The 17,999-nt window shown below is 44.6% G+C and overlaps 1 protein-coding gene across 6 annotated transcripts in view; it reads left to right on the top strand.

Annotated features, from left to right (window-relative positions):
• Nucleotides 1–27: 27 nt before the first annotated feature.
• Nucleotides 28–17,999, top strand: part of RIPK1 (receptor interacting serine/threonine kinase 1) — a 37,738-nt gene continuing 19,766 nt past the window's right edge. The window contains exons 1-6 of one of the 6 annotated variants that reach the window (XM_082346028.1): nt 28–347; nt 714–915; nt 11,774–11,996; nt 12,793–12,949; nt 15,236–15,373; nt 17,510–17,735. In XM_082346028.1, the coding sequence (XP_082202154.1) occupies nt 11,845–11,996; nt 12,793–12,949; nt 15,236–15,373; nt 17,510–17,735 (673 nt within the window). In that variant the 5' untranslated portion in view covers nt 28–347; nt 714–915; nt 11,774–11,844. Of the gene's footprint in view, nt 348–434; nt 657–713; nt 916–1,599; nt 1,907–11,773; nt 11,997–12,792; nt 12,950–15,235; nt 15,374–17,509; nt 17,736–17,999 lie in introns of those variants that run through there. The other 5 variants (XM_082346030.1, XM_082346027.1, XM_082346031.1 and 2 more) reach the window with 5 other exon arrangements.

Below are 17,999 nucleotides of genomic sequence, written 5' to 3'. Positions count from 1 at the left end.
GCGAGCAGTCCACGCCCTCCGCCGGCCGAGCTCCTTCAGTCGGCGCGCAGGCGACGTGGACACCGGACGGGCCTCCCGGAGCGCGGGGTCCCGCGGCCAACTCCAAGGGGAGCCGGAGCGCGCCGACCCGCTGGACTGCACGCGGCGGACGGCAGGCCCGCGGAGCCGGGCGCGGTGAGCTGACTGCTCCGCCCCGGCGACCCCCCGACAGGCTCGGCTCCCACCCCAGCCCCGCGCCGGCGAGGCTGCCGGGCGTCGGAGCAACTCCGGGCTGCCCCCGTCGCCTCCTCCCTCACCCGGCCTCGGGCCTCGGGAAGTTTCCCGCGGAAACGAAAGCGAATCCTTCGGTACGGCTGCGCGGGGAAGCGGGGCCGCGGGCAGTCTCGCGGGTCGGCCTCCGACCAGGGGCGGGGCTTCCGCTTCCGGCGCGCGGGCGGTGGGCGGGCGACGGCGCTGCCGGAGGTCAGGCGGTGGGCGCGGTTCGCGGCGTTCCGGGAAGTCGGGCGCAGAACTGCTGACTGTCTGCCGCCCAGCCGGGCTGCTCTCTGGCTGGGGGTTTCGGTCTGTCCGGACAGGGCGGACACCTGCCTCGGGCGCGATAACGGCGTGACGTAGGAATGGACTGTCACGTGGTCACCGCTGTTTTGGTGGGGATGGTGGGTTTTCCTTGCGGTGCCCTTAAGCCTCAGCGGTGCGTGCTCTCGCCGCAACAGGGTTACGCAGGCGTCCCAGGCCGGGCCTCCTCCCCCGCCCTTCGGAAGGGCCTTTGACTGGGGGGCTGGGGTCGCCGCGAATTGCGAAGCAGTCAGAAGTGTTTCCGCGTCGTCTTAGACGTGTGCTGGCAAGTGGGAAAGAAGGGTTAACGGCGACGAAGGGAAGGATGCTGTCACCCTAGGAGGCGTCTTCTGTTCGGTGGTCAGTGGCGTGTGCTTTTACGAAATGTTCATAATCTCTTGAGAGTTTTTGGTTTTGTTTTTAACATCTTTATTGGAGTATAATTGCTTTACAATGGTGTGTTAGTTTCTGCTGTATAACAGAGTGAATCAGGTATACATATACATATATCCCCATATCCCCTCCCTCTTGCGTCTCCCTCCCACCCTCCCTATCCCACCCTCCCTATCCCACCCCTCTAGGTGGTCACAGAGCACCGAGCTGATCTCCCTGTGCTACGCGGCTGCTTCCCACTAGCTATCTGTTTTACATTTGGTAGTGTATATTATGTCCATGCCACTCTCTCACTTCGTCCCAGCTTACCCTTCCCGCTCCCTGTGTCCTCAAGTCCATTCTCTATGTCTACGTCTTTATTCCTGTCCTGCCCCTAGGTTCTTCAGAACCTTTTTTTTTTTTTTTTTAGATTCCATATCTATGTGTTAGCATACGGTATTTATTTTCCTCTTTCTGACTTAACTTCTCTTTGTATGACAGACTCCAGGTCCATCCACCTCACTACAAATAACTCAATTTCGTTCCTTTCTATGTCTGAGTAATATTCCATTGTATATATGTGCCACATTTTCTTTATCTATTCATCTGTCAAGGGACACTTAGGTTGCTTCCATGTCCTGGCTACACACATACATTTCTGTTCTTCATTAGGCTTGTTCTTGGTTTCTTGAGAGTTTTGAAGAGGATAAGTTACATCCTTTTTTCCTAAGCATCGGACAAAACCCCACAAAGGGAGTGTTGGTTGTTCATTTCTTTGTCTGCTGATCGTTTGGCTCTTCCTTGCTCGTGTATCTTGGACAAAGCCCGAGGCTGTTATATTCAACCAACTTCCCAGAAGTCCTTTGGTCTTTAGACCACTATTACTTCTCCCCTGATTTACACCTGAAGAAATCAAGGCAGGAGTGAGCTTTGGAGCGCAGAGTGACTTCTTACTTGATCTGCATTTTGTAACCATCAGGTAGGTGCAAGAGCAGGGAGGAAATTATAGTCTATTATAAATTTGGAAAACTGCAGCCCTTCTAAACACAAAAGGTGAAGACTAAGCTTGCTTAAAATATTTGGGGGTATATCATCATCATCATTATTATTACTGATAAAACAGCAGTAACAATTAACTTTCATTTTCCTCTGTCTGAGCTATATTGAACACCAGAGCTATATTGTACTTTCAGGATTGTGACTATTAATGAGAATTAAGAAAAAACTCCCTAAATAGCAGTTTCCAAAATCGCAAATTACTATTGGGTGATTATTAATCCACATGTTAATACCACCAGTATGATCTGGGAATTTGGAAAAAACACAGAGCTTCCCATGCTTTGGTTGGATATTATACTCTGGCAAAAATGATCGTGTTAGTTAACCTGTAGAATATTGATTTCGAACCACTTAGTTTCATATGTTTTTTAAATTTAGTCTGTACGTTCCTTATGTTTCTGACTGTCGCATACTTATTTAGTATAGGTGAGCAATTGTAAGATGAAGTCTTTGCATCTGATTTTAACAAAGACATTATTGGTTGCTCTCTAGAGAAGTAGCATGTGTTAGTGAGCTGATAGCGGAAGTTTGCGTGAAGAGGTAAAGGCTGAGTTCCAGGATCTGCTACTTTAGGTGAATCATTAAACTCCAGATTTTAGTTTCTTTATTTGTAAATTGGAACGATGTAAGTTGGTACTTCAGAGGGTCATAATGTGCTAACGTACATGATAACGCTGGGTTGAACTCTTCCGGTCTTCTCTCTTGCCCATCATTTAGATCTTCCTTGCTCAGAGCTCTTGTTTATCTGGGGCAAAGTATCAAGCAGTTATAATCAAAGAACCTTGAGAAATCCCCATTGGATACCTGAGTAAAAACAGAGTTCTGTTAGCAGGGAAAAGGGGGGCAGTGATAGGTCGGCAGCCGGCGTTTTCTGTCAGACTCGTTATGTATGGTTATCATCGAAAAACTGAAAAAACAGTCCCCTACCACTTAAAGGTAAATACGAATATTCTTTGAAGTTTTAAAAAAATTGTTTATTGAGGTGTAACATACACAGAAAAGTACACAAGTCATAACTGTTCAGCTGTATTAAGTATCACAAAGTGAACATTAAGAAGAAATGAGACATTGCCATCACTCCTGAAGCCCCTGCGCTTTCTCTGATTCACAGCCTCCTGCTTCCACCTAATGGGAACTACTGTCTTGACTGTTAATACTGTAGATGAGTTTTGCCTGTTTTTTTGGTATTATATATTGTTAATAATTTGCATTTTCCCCCAGTTTTACTGAGGTATAATTGACTAACAAAATTGAATATAGATATGAATATTTTGATATATAGACTTACCCTGCCTTAGAGGATAATTTGTGAAGTTTCTTGGGATTTTCAGTTAAGTTCAATGGAAAAGATTTGCTTCCCTAAGTCACTGAATTAAATATACAGAAAACAATAAATTCCATTAAAATAGATACAGTTACATTCTTTGTTGAAATTAATCATAAGACGATATAACAGGCTAGTGTGCCTTCATTAACTCCTCTGTAACATGGCTTTATAATGTGGTTTTCTACCTGCCTACATTCAGTGTTTTTGTGACTCTTGGGTATCTAAGTTACTCACAAGTCCTTCCTAAAATATACAGTGCTTATAAAGTTGAATCATTCATGGAGAAATAGGGAGGGAAACAGTAAAAACAAAAGAAATCATTGGAAACCATGCAAAAGGTGCATAAGGTTAAGTAAGACCAGACTAAACCAGCAAACCGCAGACTGAGGAGAACCAGCTGGGGTCAGGAGCCAGCCTCACAAAGCGCAGCCGACCCGACCCGTGTGCGTGCTCCCCTCCCCTGAGCTCCATCCCACTTGCAGGAGGCACCGCAGGTCCTAGTTGGTCTTGGCAGCTCTGAGGAGACAAGACCTGGGCTGAAGGAGAGAGCTGAATCTTGACACCCCATGGGCATATTTCAGGGCATGGTTATAATTCCTTCCTGATTCTTTACTCTGTCTGTGAGCCTTTTTTAATGTTACTAAACATTCATACATAACATCATTTTTGAAAACTGCTAGATGTATTTCATAGTGTGAATGGGTCATAACTTATTCTCCCTTATCCTGTATCTGTCAGTTGTTTTATGTGCTTTTGCTGTTTTACCTAGTGTTACCGGGAACATCCTTGTACATACTCTGTATCAGTATCTCTGATTTGATTCCTTAGAATAAAGAATGACTGAGCGAAGGAATTATTCCCTTTTAAAAAATAAATTTTATTTTAAAGGTAATTCATGTTTATTGCAGAAAATTTGGAAAATGTAGTAGAAGTGTAAAGAAGAAGTAGAAATCACCCGACCATCCAGATATCCTTGCTAACATTTTGGTGTCTTTCGCTGTGTCTTTTTTCCTGTACATGTACCTATATGTATAGCTTAGCCATCTACCTGTTAATGTATTGGTTGTATAATATTACATCTTATGAATGTGCTGTAATTCATTTAACTATATTCTTTATTTTTGGATGATTAAATAGTTCTTTTATTAAAAAAATATGTATTTAATGACCAACTGCCATATGTCAGGTTCTGTGCTGGACACTGTAGACAGTGCATAAGACAGACAGTTTCCTGCCTTCTGTGAGCTTAATTGAAATAACTCCCAAATAATAGCTGTCCTGTTTCAAAGGGGAAGTACTGGGTGCTGTGAAAATATCTAATGGGAAGATGTGGGTTGGCTTTCCTGAGGAAATGACGTTTCTGAGACCCGAAGTAGGAACAGCTTCTAGCCAGGAGAAGAATGTGCCCTCAGAGGACTTGTAGGGGAGAGTGGGACAGATAACTGTGTCTCCCCCCACCCCACCCTCACAAGGACTGGTCAGTAGAGAGCTGCCGAGAAGAGTGATCCCAGCTGCACGCTCGTATTCTGAAAGCTTGGGAAACAGGATGAACGTGGAAGCGTATGGCTCGGTGGGCCAATCATAGCCAGAACCGTAAAGCAGGCAACAAATGTGTTTTCACATATTTTTTCTCACATAATCCTTACCAGTCTTGTGAGGCAGTCATTATTATTCCTTTTGCAAATGAGGAAATTGAGGCTTATGTAAGTTACCCAAGACACAGGGCTGATAAATTAGAGCTGGAGTTCATACGGGAGAAAAGCCTGTGCTCTTTGCACCATCATGATGGCTTCTGGTACCTCACCTTCAGTCCCTGACTCACCCCTGTCCCCTCCATCTTTATGCCCTTTATCTGGGCAGCCTCCCCCAACCCCTGTCTCTGCCCCACAGATGTGCTTCTTTCCAGAGGGTACTTCCTCTTGCTTGGAAATGTCTCCTGTTACAGGAAAATGGTTCATAGCATATCTTCCGTGCTGATATGTGAGCTTTGTTGGAGGGGCAGGGCCCACTGAAACCTTTGTAAAGGGTGTAGAAGTTTGGTTGCCTGAGCCAGACTGCAGCAGCCCACTGCACAGGATTGCTGTCGGCCTAGGCATTTTCAGAAACCCCTTCAGGTACTTTGAAACAAACAACTTCCTGCCCCCAACATTTCATTAAGAAAAATTTCAAAGTGCAAAGTTAAAAAGATTTTACACCTGCAGCTAACATCATACTCAACAGTGAAAAACTGAAAGCTTTTCCTCTAAGATCAGAAACAAGACAGGAATTCCCTGGCGGTCCAGTGGTTAGGACTCTGTGCTCTCACTGCTGAGGGCCAGGGTACAATCCCTGGTCCGGGAACTAAGATCCCACAAGCTGCATGCAAGGTGCGGCCAAACCAAAAAAAAAACAATCAGTTATAAGACAAGGATGCCCACTCTTGCCACTTTTATTTAACTTAGTATTGGAAGTCCTAGCCAGAACCATAAGGCAAGAAGAAGAAAAGGCATACCAATTGGAAAGAAAGCAATAAAGCTGTCACTGTTTGCAGGTGGCATGATATTTTGCATAGAAAACTGAAGACTCCATCAAAACACTGTTTAATGAACAATTTCAACAATGTTGTAGGATACAAAATCAGTATACAAAAATATTTTGCATTTCTATATACTAATAATGAGCTATTAGAGAAATTAAGAAAACAGTCCCATTTATAATTGCATCAAAAAGAGTAAAATGTCTAGGAATAAATTTAACCAGGGAGGTGAAAGACTTGTATACTGAAAACTTCAAGATATTAAGGAAAGAAATTGAAGAAGACACAAATAAATGGAAATATTCCATGCTCATGAATTCAGAGAATTAATATTGTTAAAATGTCCATACCACAGATTCAGTGCAGTTCCTGTAAAAATTCCAATGACATTTTTCATAGAAATTGAACAGATAATCCTAAAATTTGCATGGAAACACAAAAGACCCCAAGTCATCAAAGCAATTTTGAGAAAGAACAAAGCTGGAGATACTACACTTCCCAAACTGTATTACAAAGTTATAGTAATCAAAACAGTATAGCAGGGACTTCCCTGGTGGCGCAGTGGTTAAGTATCCACCTGCCAGTGCAGGGGACACGGGTTCGAGCCCTGGTCCAGGAAGATCCCACATGCTGTGGAGCAACCCAGCCCGTGCACCACAATTACTGAGCCTGTGCTCTAGAGCCCTTGAGCCACAACTACTGAGCCCGCGTGCCACAACTACTGAAGCCCATGTGCCTAGAGCCCGTGCTCCGCAACGAGAAGCCACTGCAATGAGAAGCCCACGCACCGCAATGAAGAGTAGCCCTCGCTCACCACTAGAGAAAGCCCGCGTGCAGCGATGAAGACCCAATGCAGCCAAAAGCAAAAACCAACAAATAAATAAATAAATTTATGTATATATTTAAAAAAAAACAGTATAGCACCAGCATAAACACACATATACATCAGTGGAACAGAATAGACAGCCCAGAAATAAACCCACACGTAAATGATCAATTAACTTATAAAAGAGCCAAGAATACAGATGGTCCACAACTTATGATGGTTTGACTTAATAATTTTTTAACTTTATGATGGTCCAAAGCAATAGGCTTTAAGTAGAAATCGTACTTTGAATTTTTATCTTTTCCCAGGCTAGCGATATGTGGTATGAAATTCTCTTATGATGCTGGACAGCAGCAGGGAGCTGCAGCTCCCAGTCAGCCACGCAGTCATGAGGATAAATAGCCAGTACACTTACAACCATTCTGTACCCACACAGCTATTCTGTTTTTCACTTTCAGTACAGTATTCAGTAAATTACAAGAGATATTCAACACTTTATTATACAACAGGCTGTTTGTTAGATGAGTTTGCCCAACTGTAGGCTAATGTAAGTGTTTTCAGCACATTTTAGGTAGGCTAGGCTAAAAATGGGGAAAGGACTGTGTCTTCAATAAATGGTGTTGAGAAAATTGGACAGCCACATGCTAAAGACTGGATCACTGTTTTACACCATACACAATAATTAACTCAAGATGGATTGAAGATTTGAATGCAAAACCTGAAACCGTAAATCTCCTAGAAGAAAACATAGGCAGTAAGCTCCTTGGCATTGGTCTTGGTGATGATTTTTCAAATTTGACATCAAAAGTAAAAGCAACAAAAGCAAAACTAAGCAAGTGGGACTATCAAACTAAAAAGCTTCTGGACATCAAAGAAAACCATCAACAAGATAAAAAGGGAGCCTACTGAATGGAAAAAAATATTTGCAAATCATGTGTCTGTTAAGGGGTTATTAACCAAAAATATATAAAGAACTCACACAACTCAATAACAACAACAAAAAAATCTGTTTAAAAAATGGGCAGAATATCTGAATAGACTTTTTAAGAATATATTTATTTATTTATTTATTTACTTGGTTGCACTGGATCTTAGTTGTGGCAGGCTGGCACCTCAGTTGCGGCTCACCGGCTTCTTAGTTGTGGCACCCAGGCTCCTTAGTTGTGGTGTGCGACCTCAGTTGCAGCATGCATGTGGGATCTAGTTCCCTGACCAGGGATCGAACCCGGGCCCCCTGCATTGGGAGCTCGGTGTCTTAGCCGCTGCCCCACCAGGGAAGTCCTTGAATAGACATTTTTCTTAAGAAGACATCCAGATGGTAAAGAGACACGTGAAAAGATGCTCAACATCATAATCATCAGGGAAGTGCAGATCAAAATCACAATGAGATACCACCTCACACCTTTAGAGTGGCTATTATCAAAAAGAAAAATAACTTTTGGTGAGGATATGGAGAAAAGGGAACTCGTGCATTGTTGTTGGGAATGTAGATTGGTGCAGCCACTATGAAAAACAGTATAGACGGTCCTCAAAAAATTAAGCATAGAACTACCATATGACCCAGCAATTCCACTCTTGGGTATTTATCTGAAGAACATGAAAACACTCACTTAAAAAGATATATGCATCCCTATGTTCATTGCAGCACTATTTATAATAGCCAAGGTATGGAAACAACCTAAGTGTCCATCGATGGTTGAATGGATAAAGAAGATGTGGTCTACATGCAATGGAATATTACTCAGCCATAAAAAGAATGAAATCTTGCCATTTGCAACAACATGGAAGGACCTCGAGGGCATTATGCTGAGTGAGATAAGTCAGAGAAACAAATACTGCATGATCTCATGTGTATGTGGAATCTTAAATTTAAAGAAACAAGAAACAAGCTCATAGATACAACAGATTGGTGGTTACTAGAGGAAGGGAGTTGGTGTGGGTGGGAGAAATGGGTGAAGGGATCACAAGGTAAAAAAAAAAACAAAAAACAATAAAAAATCAAGAGCTACAAAGTGCAGTGTGGTATCCTGGATTGGATCCTGGAGCAAAAAAGGAAATTAGTAAAAAAAACTGGTGAAATCAGAAAAAAGTAGAGCGTTTAGTTAATGGTGACATACCAATGTTAGTTTCTTAGTTTTGACAAATGTACTATTAGGACAAATGGGTGAGGGGTGTATGGGAAAAAAATGAAAATTAAATATGTATAAACAAAAAAGTAAAATTAAACATTTTACAGTGAACTCTCATATATGCAGTATCTATATCATTTTACTCTGCTTGCTCTATCATATAATTATCCATATACTTATCCCTCTGTCTGTCCACCAGGCTATCTGTCTGCAAGGTAAATTGCAGATATCAGTACACTTACCCATAAATATTTCAGCATGCATACCGCTAACAAGTTCAGCATGTTTACAGATTTTTCTAGATGTAAAATTTGCCTGCGGTTCTTCAGTGTACATTTGTTGGGTGTTGACAGATGATTTTGCTTGTGTAACCCAAACCCCCACTGAGATGGTAGAACATTACTTTCACCCCAGAAAGGTCCCTCACCCCGTCCCTGGGCAACCGGTTTCCACCACAGATGAGTCTGACTGTTCTAAAACTTCATGTAAATGAAGTTATACACTATGGATCCTTTGGTACTTTCTCTACCTTAGCATAATGTTTTTGGTACTCTTCCATATTGTTGTGTGTATGAGGTCATTGCTTTTTATTGCTGAGTAGTAGTCTATCTGTGAATACACCACAGGGTTTTTTTTTGACCCATTCTCCTACTGATGGACAACTGTTTCCAGTTTTGGACGGTCATGAATAAAGCTGCTACGAGCATTGTACAGGTCTTTGGGGACATATGTTTACATTTCCCTTGGGCTTGGAATTGCTTGGTCATAGTGTAGGTATATGTTTAGTTTTATAAGAAACTGCCAGACCTTTTCTCAGGTGATTGTACCATTTTGTGTTCCCACCAACAGCGTGTGAGAATTCCGGCTCACTGGCACGTGGTGGTGGCCTTTTTAATTCTGGGTGCTCCGGTGGGTGTGTACTGGTGTCACATGTTGGTCCCCGAGAATTTTTATTCTTCATTTCAGTTTGGGAAAACTGAATGAAGGAAGAAGGAAACAAAGATGAAGCATATAGCTGTGTTTTGAGATTACACATATTGTGCACTTTCTGGCCCTGTGTTCAAAGTCTTCAATCTTCGTCCTTTCCATATCTTCCGACTCTTTTTAGATAGTGCATTGTTCTCTTTGTATTCTTCAAATTCCTTTTCTTTTGTTCATAATTACTTTAAACCTGTTTATTTCTAAGGATATTCAGTAGTTTAATTACCTGAACAGTTGGTGCCTAATACTGCTGTTTGTTGTATATGCTGGGTTTGGCTCACGGTGGACTTTTTTTTTCCGGTGTTTTATAATTTTGGAAAGGGAGCTCATGTTAAGTTAGGCTTTATTTGTGGGAATCCTGTCTGGTCTGCCTTGGGGGTGTTTTGTTTGCTTTAACCTTATAACCCAGGGATGTCATCAGCCTGTGACCACTTTCTATATAAAAGTTCTTAATTTGGGGAATCCTGGCCATAAGAGGTAATAGGAGTGTAAATTTAAAGCTCAAATCTATTTGAAGACAAGCCCAAGGTTATGAATTCACATGGAGACTTTTTTTTATACCCCAAGCTCAGTCTAAGACAAACAAGTTCCTTTGCTAGTGGACTGCTTTTTTTGTAGTCCATCCTTTCATTGTGGGGTAGGGTAGCACATTGAGAAGTGCCATGTTAAGGGCGGAGTCTTTGCTCCAACCCTCTTTTCTTGCATGTCCTGACCTCAGCTCCTGTCTCTGGCTGGGTTTTAAACCCTGACCTTTGGATGTCGACGTTGGTGGTGCCCCACAGGGCCAATTCTTAGCTCGGCTGCTGTAACAAATTACCATAGACCAGGCGGCTTAAACAGACATTTATTTCTCATGGTTCTGGAGGCTGGAAGTCCAAGGTCAAAGCACCAGCAGATCCAGTGTCTAGTGAGGGCCTGCTTCCTGGTTTGCAGATGGCCAGCCATCCTCTCATTGTACTCTCACAGGGTGGAGAGAAAGGGGGATGGGTGCGGAGAGAGGAGAGGAAGCAAGCTCTCTCCTGTCTTTTTGTAAGGCCTCATGGATGACTGATGTCGTTCATGAGGCCTCCTTCATGGCCTAATCACCTCCCAAAGGCCCCACCTCCTAATACTGTCGGAACTCGGGCTTCAACATACAAATCTGGGGGGCACACGAATCTGGGGGGCACACGAATCTGGGGGGCACACGAATCTGGGGGGCACACGAATCTGGGGGGCACACGGACGTTCAGCCCACAGCAGCCATCACGTGACCCCTGCCCCACACGCTGTTTGTTTTCCGTCCCTGGAGTTCTTTTCCTTTCTGCTGAGCCTAGCTATGCACTTGAATGGATGTTTGTATTATGTTATCCAATGTATACGGGTCCTTTGTAACAGAGTTTTTAGTCTTTCATGTTGCTAGAAATGAAAGTCTAAGGAAGAAAGATTGTGGTTTTCTGTGATTCCTGTTCCTGGAAACATGAAAAACTTTCATCTTAGAGACTATAAATCTATCTTCAAAAAATAAAGGCACACCAAGCGCCTGGTGGAACGTTACATATATATATATATATTTTTTTTTTTTTTTTAATGAGAGCCTCTGGGAACTACAGTTTTGTCTTTTTTTTTTAAATTTATTTATTTATTATTTATGGCTGTGTTGGGTCTTCGTTTCTGTGCGAGGGCTTTCTCTAGTTGCGGCAAGTGGGGGCCACTCTTCATCGCGGTGCGCGGGCCTCTCACTATCGTGGCCTCTCTTGTTGCGGAGCACAGGCTCCAGACGCGCAGGCTCAGTAGTTGTGGCTCACGGGCCGTGTTGCTCCGCGGCATGTGGGATCTTCCCAGACCAGGGCTCGAACCCGTGTGTCCCCTGCATTGGCAGGCAGATTCTCAACCACTGCGCCACCAGGGAAGCCCCTACATATATATATATATATATATATATATATTTTTTTTTTTTTTTTTTTTTAACATATATTTTTTGAATAATGATTTTTCTGCACTGACGTGTCCTCTTATTTTCTTCACAGGGCACAGCTCTGAGGGGAATAAAAAGTTGTGTATTTTTTGGGCATTCTGAGCACTCAGAAGGAAACCAGACATGTCCTTGGATGACATTAAGATGAACTCCGCTGACTTCCTGCTGCAGAAGAATCTGGACGGCGGGGGCTTTGGGAAGGTGTCTCTGTGTTTACACAGATCCCATGGGCTCGTGGTGCTGAAGAAGGTGTACACGGGCCCCAGGCGCGCCGAGTGAGTTGGGGGCAGAGGCAGATGGGCCACGTGACCGGCCAGGGCGTGGATACTGGCAGCACCGGCTTTAGAATGAGACAGATGGGGTGCATGGGTCAGCACCCGGGCTTTATGTCAGATAACCCCGAAGGGTGGATGTTAACATCCTTGAATCGCTGATGAGGGTTCAGAGGCTGGCTAGGGAAGAGCTCAGAGCTGGCAAATAAAGGAAGAAAACTGAAGAGGAGGAAAAAGAGAAAGGGAAGAAGACCCAGGGCAACGCAGGGGCCGATGGAAAGGGAATGGGAGGGAGCAGGGAAGATGGATGGATGCCGTTGCTTCACAGTGTTGGTGAGGACCAGCCCTAAGTACGGGAACAGAACGCTGGTTCATGAATTAGAGGTTCCAGGAACCCTCTCTCTAAGGCAGTTGGTGGCATCGTTTTACTTCCCTCTGTTCTCGCCGGAGTGGTTATGAGAGAGACTGCGGTTTTTATTACACTGTCCAGCACAGTCCTTTTTCCCGGCCACATTTCGCTGCTGCTGTTCATGTATTGATACTTTACGTTGATTCGTTCATCCACGTAACATTTCTTGAGCACTCGCTGCCGGTCACTGGGAAGGAGGAATATAGAGTGAACGAGAAACCGCTTCGCCTTCCGGAGCTTGTGGTCTGTGTCTGGTAGAGACCAGCACATACACAAGGGATCACAGAGCGTGTGCGGTGATACTCCAAGGCGTACCAAGCCACAGCGTTTCTGGGGGCGGGAAGGGGGCAGGGGCTGCCTCTGTCCGTCTGAACCCCCTTCCCTCCCCAGGTACAGCGAGGCCCTCCTGGAGGAGGGCAGGGTGATGCACAGCCTGCGGCACGGCCGCGTGGTCCAGCTGCTGGGCGTCATCTTGGAGGACGGGAACTACTCGCTGGTGATGGAGTACCTGGAGAAGGGCGACCTCATGCACGTGCTCAAGGCCCAGGTACCCAGGCCCGAGAGCGCGCCCTGCCAGCTCCTTGGTGCACAAGAGTCCTTTGTGAATGGCTGGATGTTTGGGATTTTCTCAAGTCAGTCCCTCATTAAATCTTCCTTGACTTTCCATGCCCAGAAGGTGGGCTCGCCCTCCTCTCAGTGCCTACAGGCAGGTGTCCATCCCTCTCTCGGAGGGTCATCTCCAGGTCTCAGTGTTGTAGGCGGCTTTTGTCAGCCACTCTCAGATCCACAGTTCAGAGGCAGGCACTGTCTTCACGAAGCACGTGGTCTGATGTGGGGTGCGTGCATAATGGATTACAATTAAATATTGATTGATGAAAAGATGTACACTATAAATGACTGAAGATGGACTATTAGTGATTGCATTTTGATGCCATTGAAGAAACTTATAGGTTAAATATAGAACATTAGAATAACAACACTGGGTAAGGAAGGCTTAGAACAGGAAGGTTAATACTGCTTACCAAAGACAGATAACTTTAAAGCAGTTTTAAAAGTGTACGTACCTGTTAGGAGGAAGGCCCTGTGCTCTTTGCTCAGGAAACAGTAGCAAATGTGACACAGACAAGGAACGGGGCAGGAAGTGAACAGTCTGCTGTGGTGGTGTTTTGATAGACACGCTCCTAACGAGCTGTGGGAACACAGAAGAGGGGCTCTCTCCCCAGCGTGGGATGGATGGGAAGGGATTCCAGAAGGAGGAGGCTGGAGCAGGAGTGTGACGGACAAGCAGAGGGTTTGAAGCAGAGAACTAGGGAGTAAGTCAGCGTTCCAGGCAGAGGGAAGGGCACGAGCGAAGGAACTAGAGCCTGGCCGGTGTGGGGAACGCAAAGAACTGGGGTGGGCACAGTAGAGAGTGCCCACGGGGAAGCTATGACTGTCCTTATGCAGATATCCCCCCTCTTCCCGTCTTCTCCCCTCCCCACCACCCAGCCGCCTGAAGCCATGTCAGTTCTTCAGTTCTTTTTCAGTTGGACAGATCTCTCACAGATAGTTGCGGGGAAGGGTAAACGATAGTCGCTTACCGGTTGTATTGTAATTTGATCAGACTTCTCTTCTTCCCCAAACGAGATATGATCCGTGAAGCAAGTAGGCATTTTGATTGGGAGATAAATCGTTTGGGACAAGAGACATTCTGTGGGACAGATCAGGCTAAGATAAGGTGCACCCGTGGGGGCTCAAGAAGAAATTCGGGAGGATATAAGGGAGACAAACAGAAAGAGGGAAAGAAAGGGGATCTACTTGGCGTGCTCAGAATTTTTTCCCAAGTCCAAAGGTGTACCAAGGAAAAAGGCAGAATCTCTGGCTTTGGTTTTTTTTGTATGTGGTGATCAGGCTATTAATACTGTAGTGCAGCCACTTTATGACTTAAGGTGTTTTGTGGGACTGACTTGGGAATCTAACTTCCATCATTTAAATTTTTTCCCTGTTTATCAACAACTAACATACACATAAATTTTTAGGAAACAGCCTATTTGTAAACTAGGGACTGCATACATACACACACACAGACACACACACACACAGAGTGAGAGTTTGTGTTCTTCAATGTTAAGCAAAACTGTTTAATAGAAACTGAAATTGTCTATATTAACATTGATATTCATATAACTAGAATACAATTTTAAGTGAGAGTGACCCGAGAATCTACAAAGGCTTGACGTATCTGATACCAAATCACCAAACAGATGTTAAATTCACTTTAGCATTGTTTTAACCACATCATGTCATCTCGTAGATTAATCTTTACATGTTTTTGATCAATGTGAGCACATTCCCTTGTATTTTTTTTCTCTTAACCTTATTTCATACATACATTTTATGACATTGTTTACATATTTAATATATAGTAGCACATCATATTAGTACGCCATTGAGAATATTTGTGTTTTTTGTATATATATATGCATTCATTCAACAAATATTACAGGCACCATGCAAGGTAGTCGGGACACATCTTAAGTAAATAATAATAATAATAATAATATAGTTTCGTTCTCAAGGAGCTCAATTTTGTAGCATTTTTGCATATTACCAGGTTGGCGTGGAAGTTTCATTTGCACACTGACAAAGCACAGCGTGAACACCCTCAGCACGTGGGATGAAATCTCTCTTAAAGGGCGGGTTGTTTTGCAATGACAGCAGTGCTGCAGGGCCTGGTAGAAGGAAACCTGGTCTCTCTGTCCTCAGGTTCAGACCCCACCACTCTTGAAGGAAACGGTTGCTTTGGCCTCTTTGATTACCTTTCCATTCACGGGCTTACTATCATTCGTTTTAGATCAGTATCCCTCTCTCTGTGAAAGGAAGGATAATTATGGAGACCATTGAAGGAATGTGCTACTTACACAGAGAAGGTGTAATACACAAGGACCTCAAGCCTGAAAATATCCTCATGGATGGTGACTTTCACATTAAGGTAAACCATAGTCAAGGCTTCTGGAGGATTGGGGTAATTTTAGTTTTACTTGTCCACTGTAAATCCATTTTTGGCCATGATACATGCTAAAAGAAGAGCTGGCTCAGCTCATAACTGGTAATGGTGGTGCCAGAAAGCTCTACCAAGGAAGGAAAAGCAAGATGCAGATTTGATGGAGTTGGTATTTTTTATTTATTCATTTACTTTCATCTCCTTTTTTATTTTTAGTATTTATTTATTTACTTATTTATTTGGCTGTACCCGTGACATGCGGGATCTTCCTTGCCGTGAGCGGGATCTTTAGTTGAGGCATTTGAGCTCTTAGTTGCGGCACATGGGATCTAGTTCCCCGACGAGGGATCGAACCTGGGCCCCCTGCATTGAGAGCGTGGAGTCTTACCCGCTGGACCACCAGGGAAGTCCCATCATCTCCTTTTTCAAACTCAGTTTCCTGTTGAAAACTCTCTTTCCACTGTAGTAAAAGGAAGAAGGCAAAGGGTCTTTCTTTTGCTCCCTCAAGAGCACGCACTCACTAGGCGGAACGTCACATCTAGTTGGCATTGGCGGCAGGAATCCAAGCGCAAGCGTCTGAAAGGGGAAGTGGCAGCTGGGGGAGGACTCGGGAACTGCTTGCACAGGCATCCCTTTACCAGAAGATTCTGCTTCTCACACTCTGTTCTAGTCCTGGACGGGGGTTTTTATTCCTGTGTCTTTAAAAGAAGGTTCTTCTTCTTTTTTTTTTTTTTTTAAATGAGTGTGATATCCTCCCAGTTCTTTTTTTTTTTTTTTTTTTTTTTTAATATTTATTTTTGGCTGTGCTGGGTCTTCGTTTCTGTGCGAGGGCTTCCTCTAGTTGCGGCAAGCGGGGGCCACTCTTCATCGCGGTGCGCGGGCCTCTCACTGTCGCGGCCTCTCTTGTTGCGGAGCACAGGCTCCAGACGCGCAGGCTCAGTAGTTGTGGCTCACGGGCCTAGTTGCTCCGCGGCATGTGGGATCTTCCCAGACCAGGGCCCGAACCCGTGTCCCCTGCATCGGCAGGCAGACTCTCAACTGCTGCGCCACCAGGGAAGCCCCGAAGGTTCTTCTTTACATTAGTAACTTATCTGTTATGTTCTGGGTTAGAATTTGAGGATTTTAGATAATCACATGCCAGAAATCATCCCCAAATGCTTGGGTTCCTTGAGGCAAAAGTGGAACTGTCACCTCTGATTTCTTAACTGTAGTGTTCTGTCGTTTTGCCCTGCCACCTCCCTCTTGGTTCTGTGTGTGGCCCTGGTGTTTTTCCTGTGCCTTCTGTCCGTCTGTCCCTCCTTCGCATCCCGTCGCAGGTTCGGGCTCCCAGCTCAGCACAGGTAGCGCCGCGGTCCTCGTCCTCAGTCTGTCTTTGGGCCCCTCGGAAATTCGCATCCTTGGGCTTCTGAGCACCATCTGGAAAAATAGAAGACGCAGTGCCATCTGCTATACACATCTGCTGAGAGGAAAGTACCTGTTTTTTCCTAACCTCAGAAATAGTTGAAAAATATATGCAGAATAAGTGAGGAATTAGAATGAACATGTTTCGTTGTGTTCATCTCAGAAACATCTTCTGCTCTGCTCACCCCTTTACCCCCCGCCCCCAGGTTTTATTGCGTAAGAATTGAGATACCAGAATTTCACACAGACATTTCTTTTTCTTTTTTAATAAATTTGTTTATCTAATTATTTATTTTTGGGCTGTGTTTGATTTTCGTTGCTGCACACGGGCTTTCTCTAGTTGCGGCGAGCAGGGGCTACTCTTCGTTGCGGTGTGCGGGCTTCTCATTGCAGTGGCTTCTCTTGTTGTGGAGCACGGGCTCTAGGCACGTGGGCTCAGTAGTTGTGGCGCACGGGCTTAGTTGCTCCGCGGCATGTGGGATCTTCCCGGACCAGGGCTTGAACCTGACGCACAGACATTTCTTAAGGGAGATTTTCCAGATGGCTGAGGACATACAGTTTCTACTAGTCTGTTCAGAAGTAGCTGTTTTAAACTTACCTAGTGCAACCATTTCTGGAAATGTTACTGTACCTCACATCTACTGAAGAAGCCCCAGATTTGAAGGCAAATCTGATTTGCTTGCAGCCTTCACAGAACAATCCTGTGGGTTTGCTCCCTTGCAGATAGCTGACCTTGGCTTTGCCTCCCTTAAGACGTGGAGTGAGCTGATGAGAGAGGAGCTTGCTGCGCAGAGGAGAGGGAGCGGCACCACAAAGGACGGCGGCAGCCTCCACTACACGGCCCCCGAGCACCTGAACGACATCAGCTCGAGGCCCTCGGAGAAGTCGGACGTGTTCAGCTTCGCCATAGTGCTCTGGGCCGTCTTTGCCAATAAGGAGCCGTATGAAAGTAAGGCAGTTATAGAGGAGTGGGATTTGAGTACTAATCAAAGTTGTTCAATGGAATATGGGCCTTCAGTGAAGTCAGTTAAGGTGTATCATTGTTTGTTCATTTAATGTCTGTCTGACCGACTGGACTCTTAAGCTCCACAAGGGCCAGGACCGCATCTGACCCATTCACTGCTGTTTCCCCAGTATCTACACACACAGTGCCTGGAACCTAGGAGGCGCTCCGGAAGTGTTTGTTGAAAGAATGAGTCATCTCAGTTTAGGA

The sequence above is a fragment of the Balaenoptera borealis genome, assembly GCF_965194805.1.
Source record: "Balaenoptera borealis genome assembly, chromosome: 12".
In the NCBI taxonomy this organism is placed as follows: domain Eukaryota; kingdom Metazoa; phylum Chordata; class Mammalia; order Artiodactyla; family Balaenopteridae; genus Balaenoptera; species Balaenoptera borealis.
Note: the sequence above shows the minus strand (reverse complement) of the source record. Positions and strands in the feature narration are given on the sequence as shown.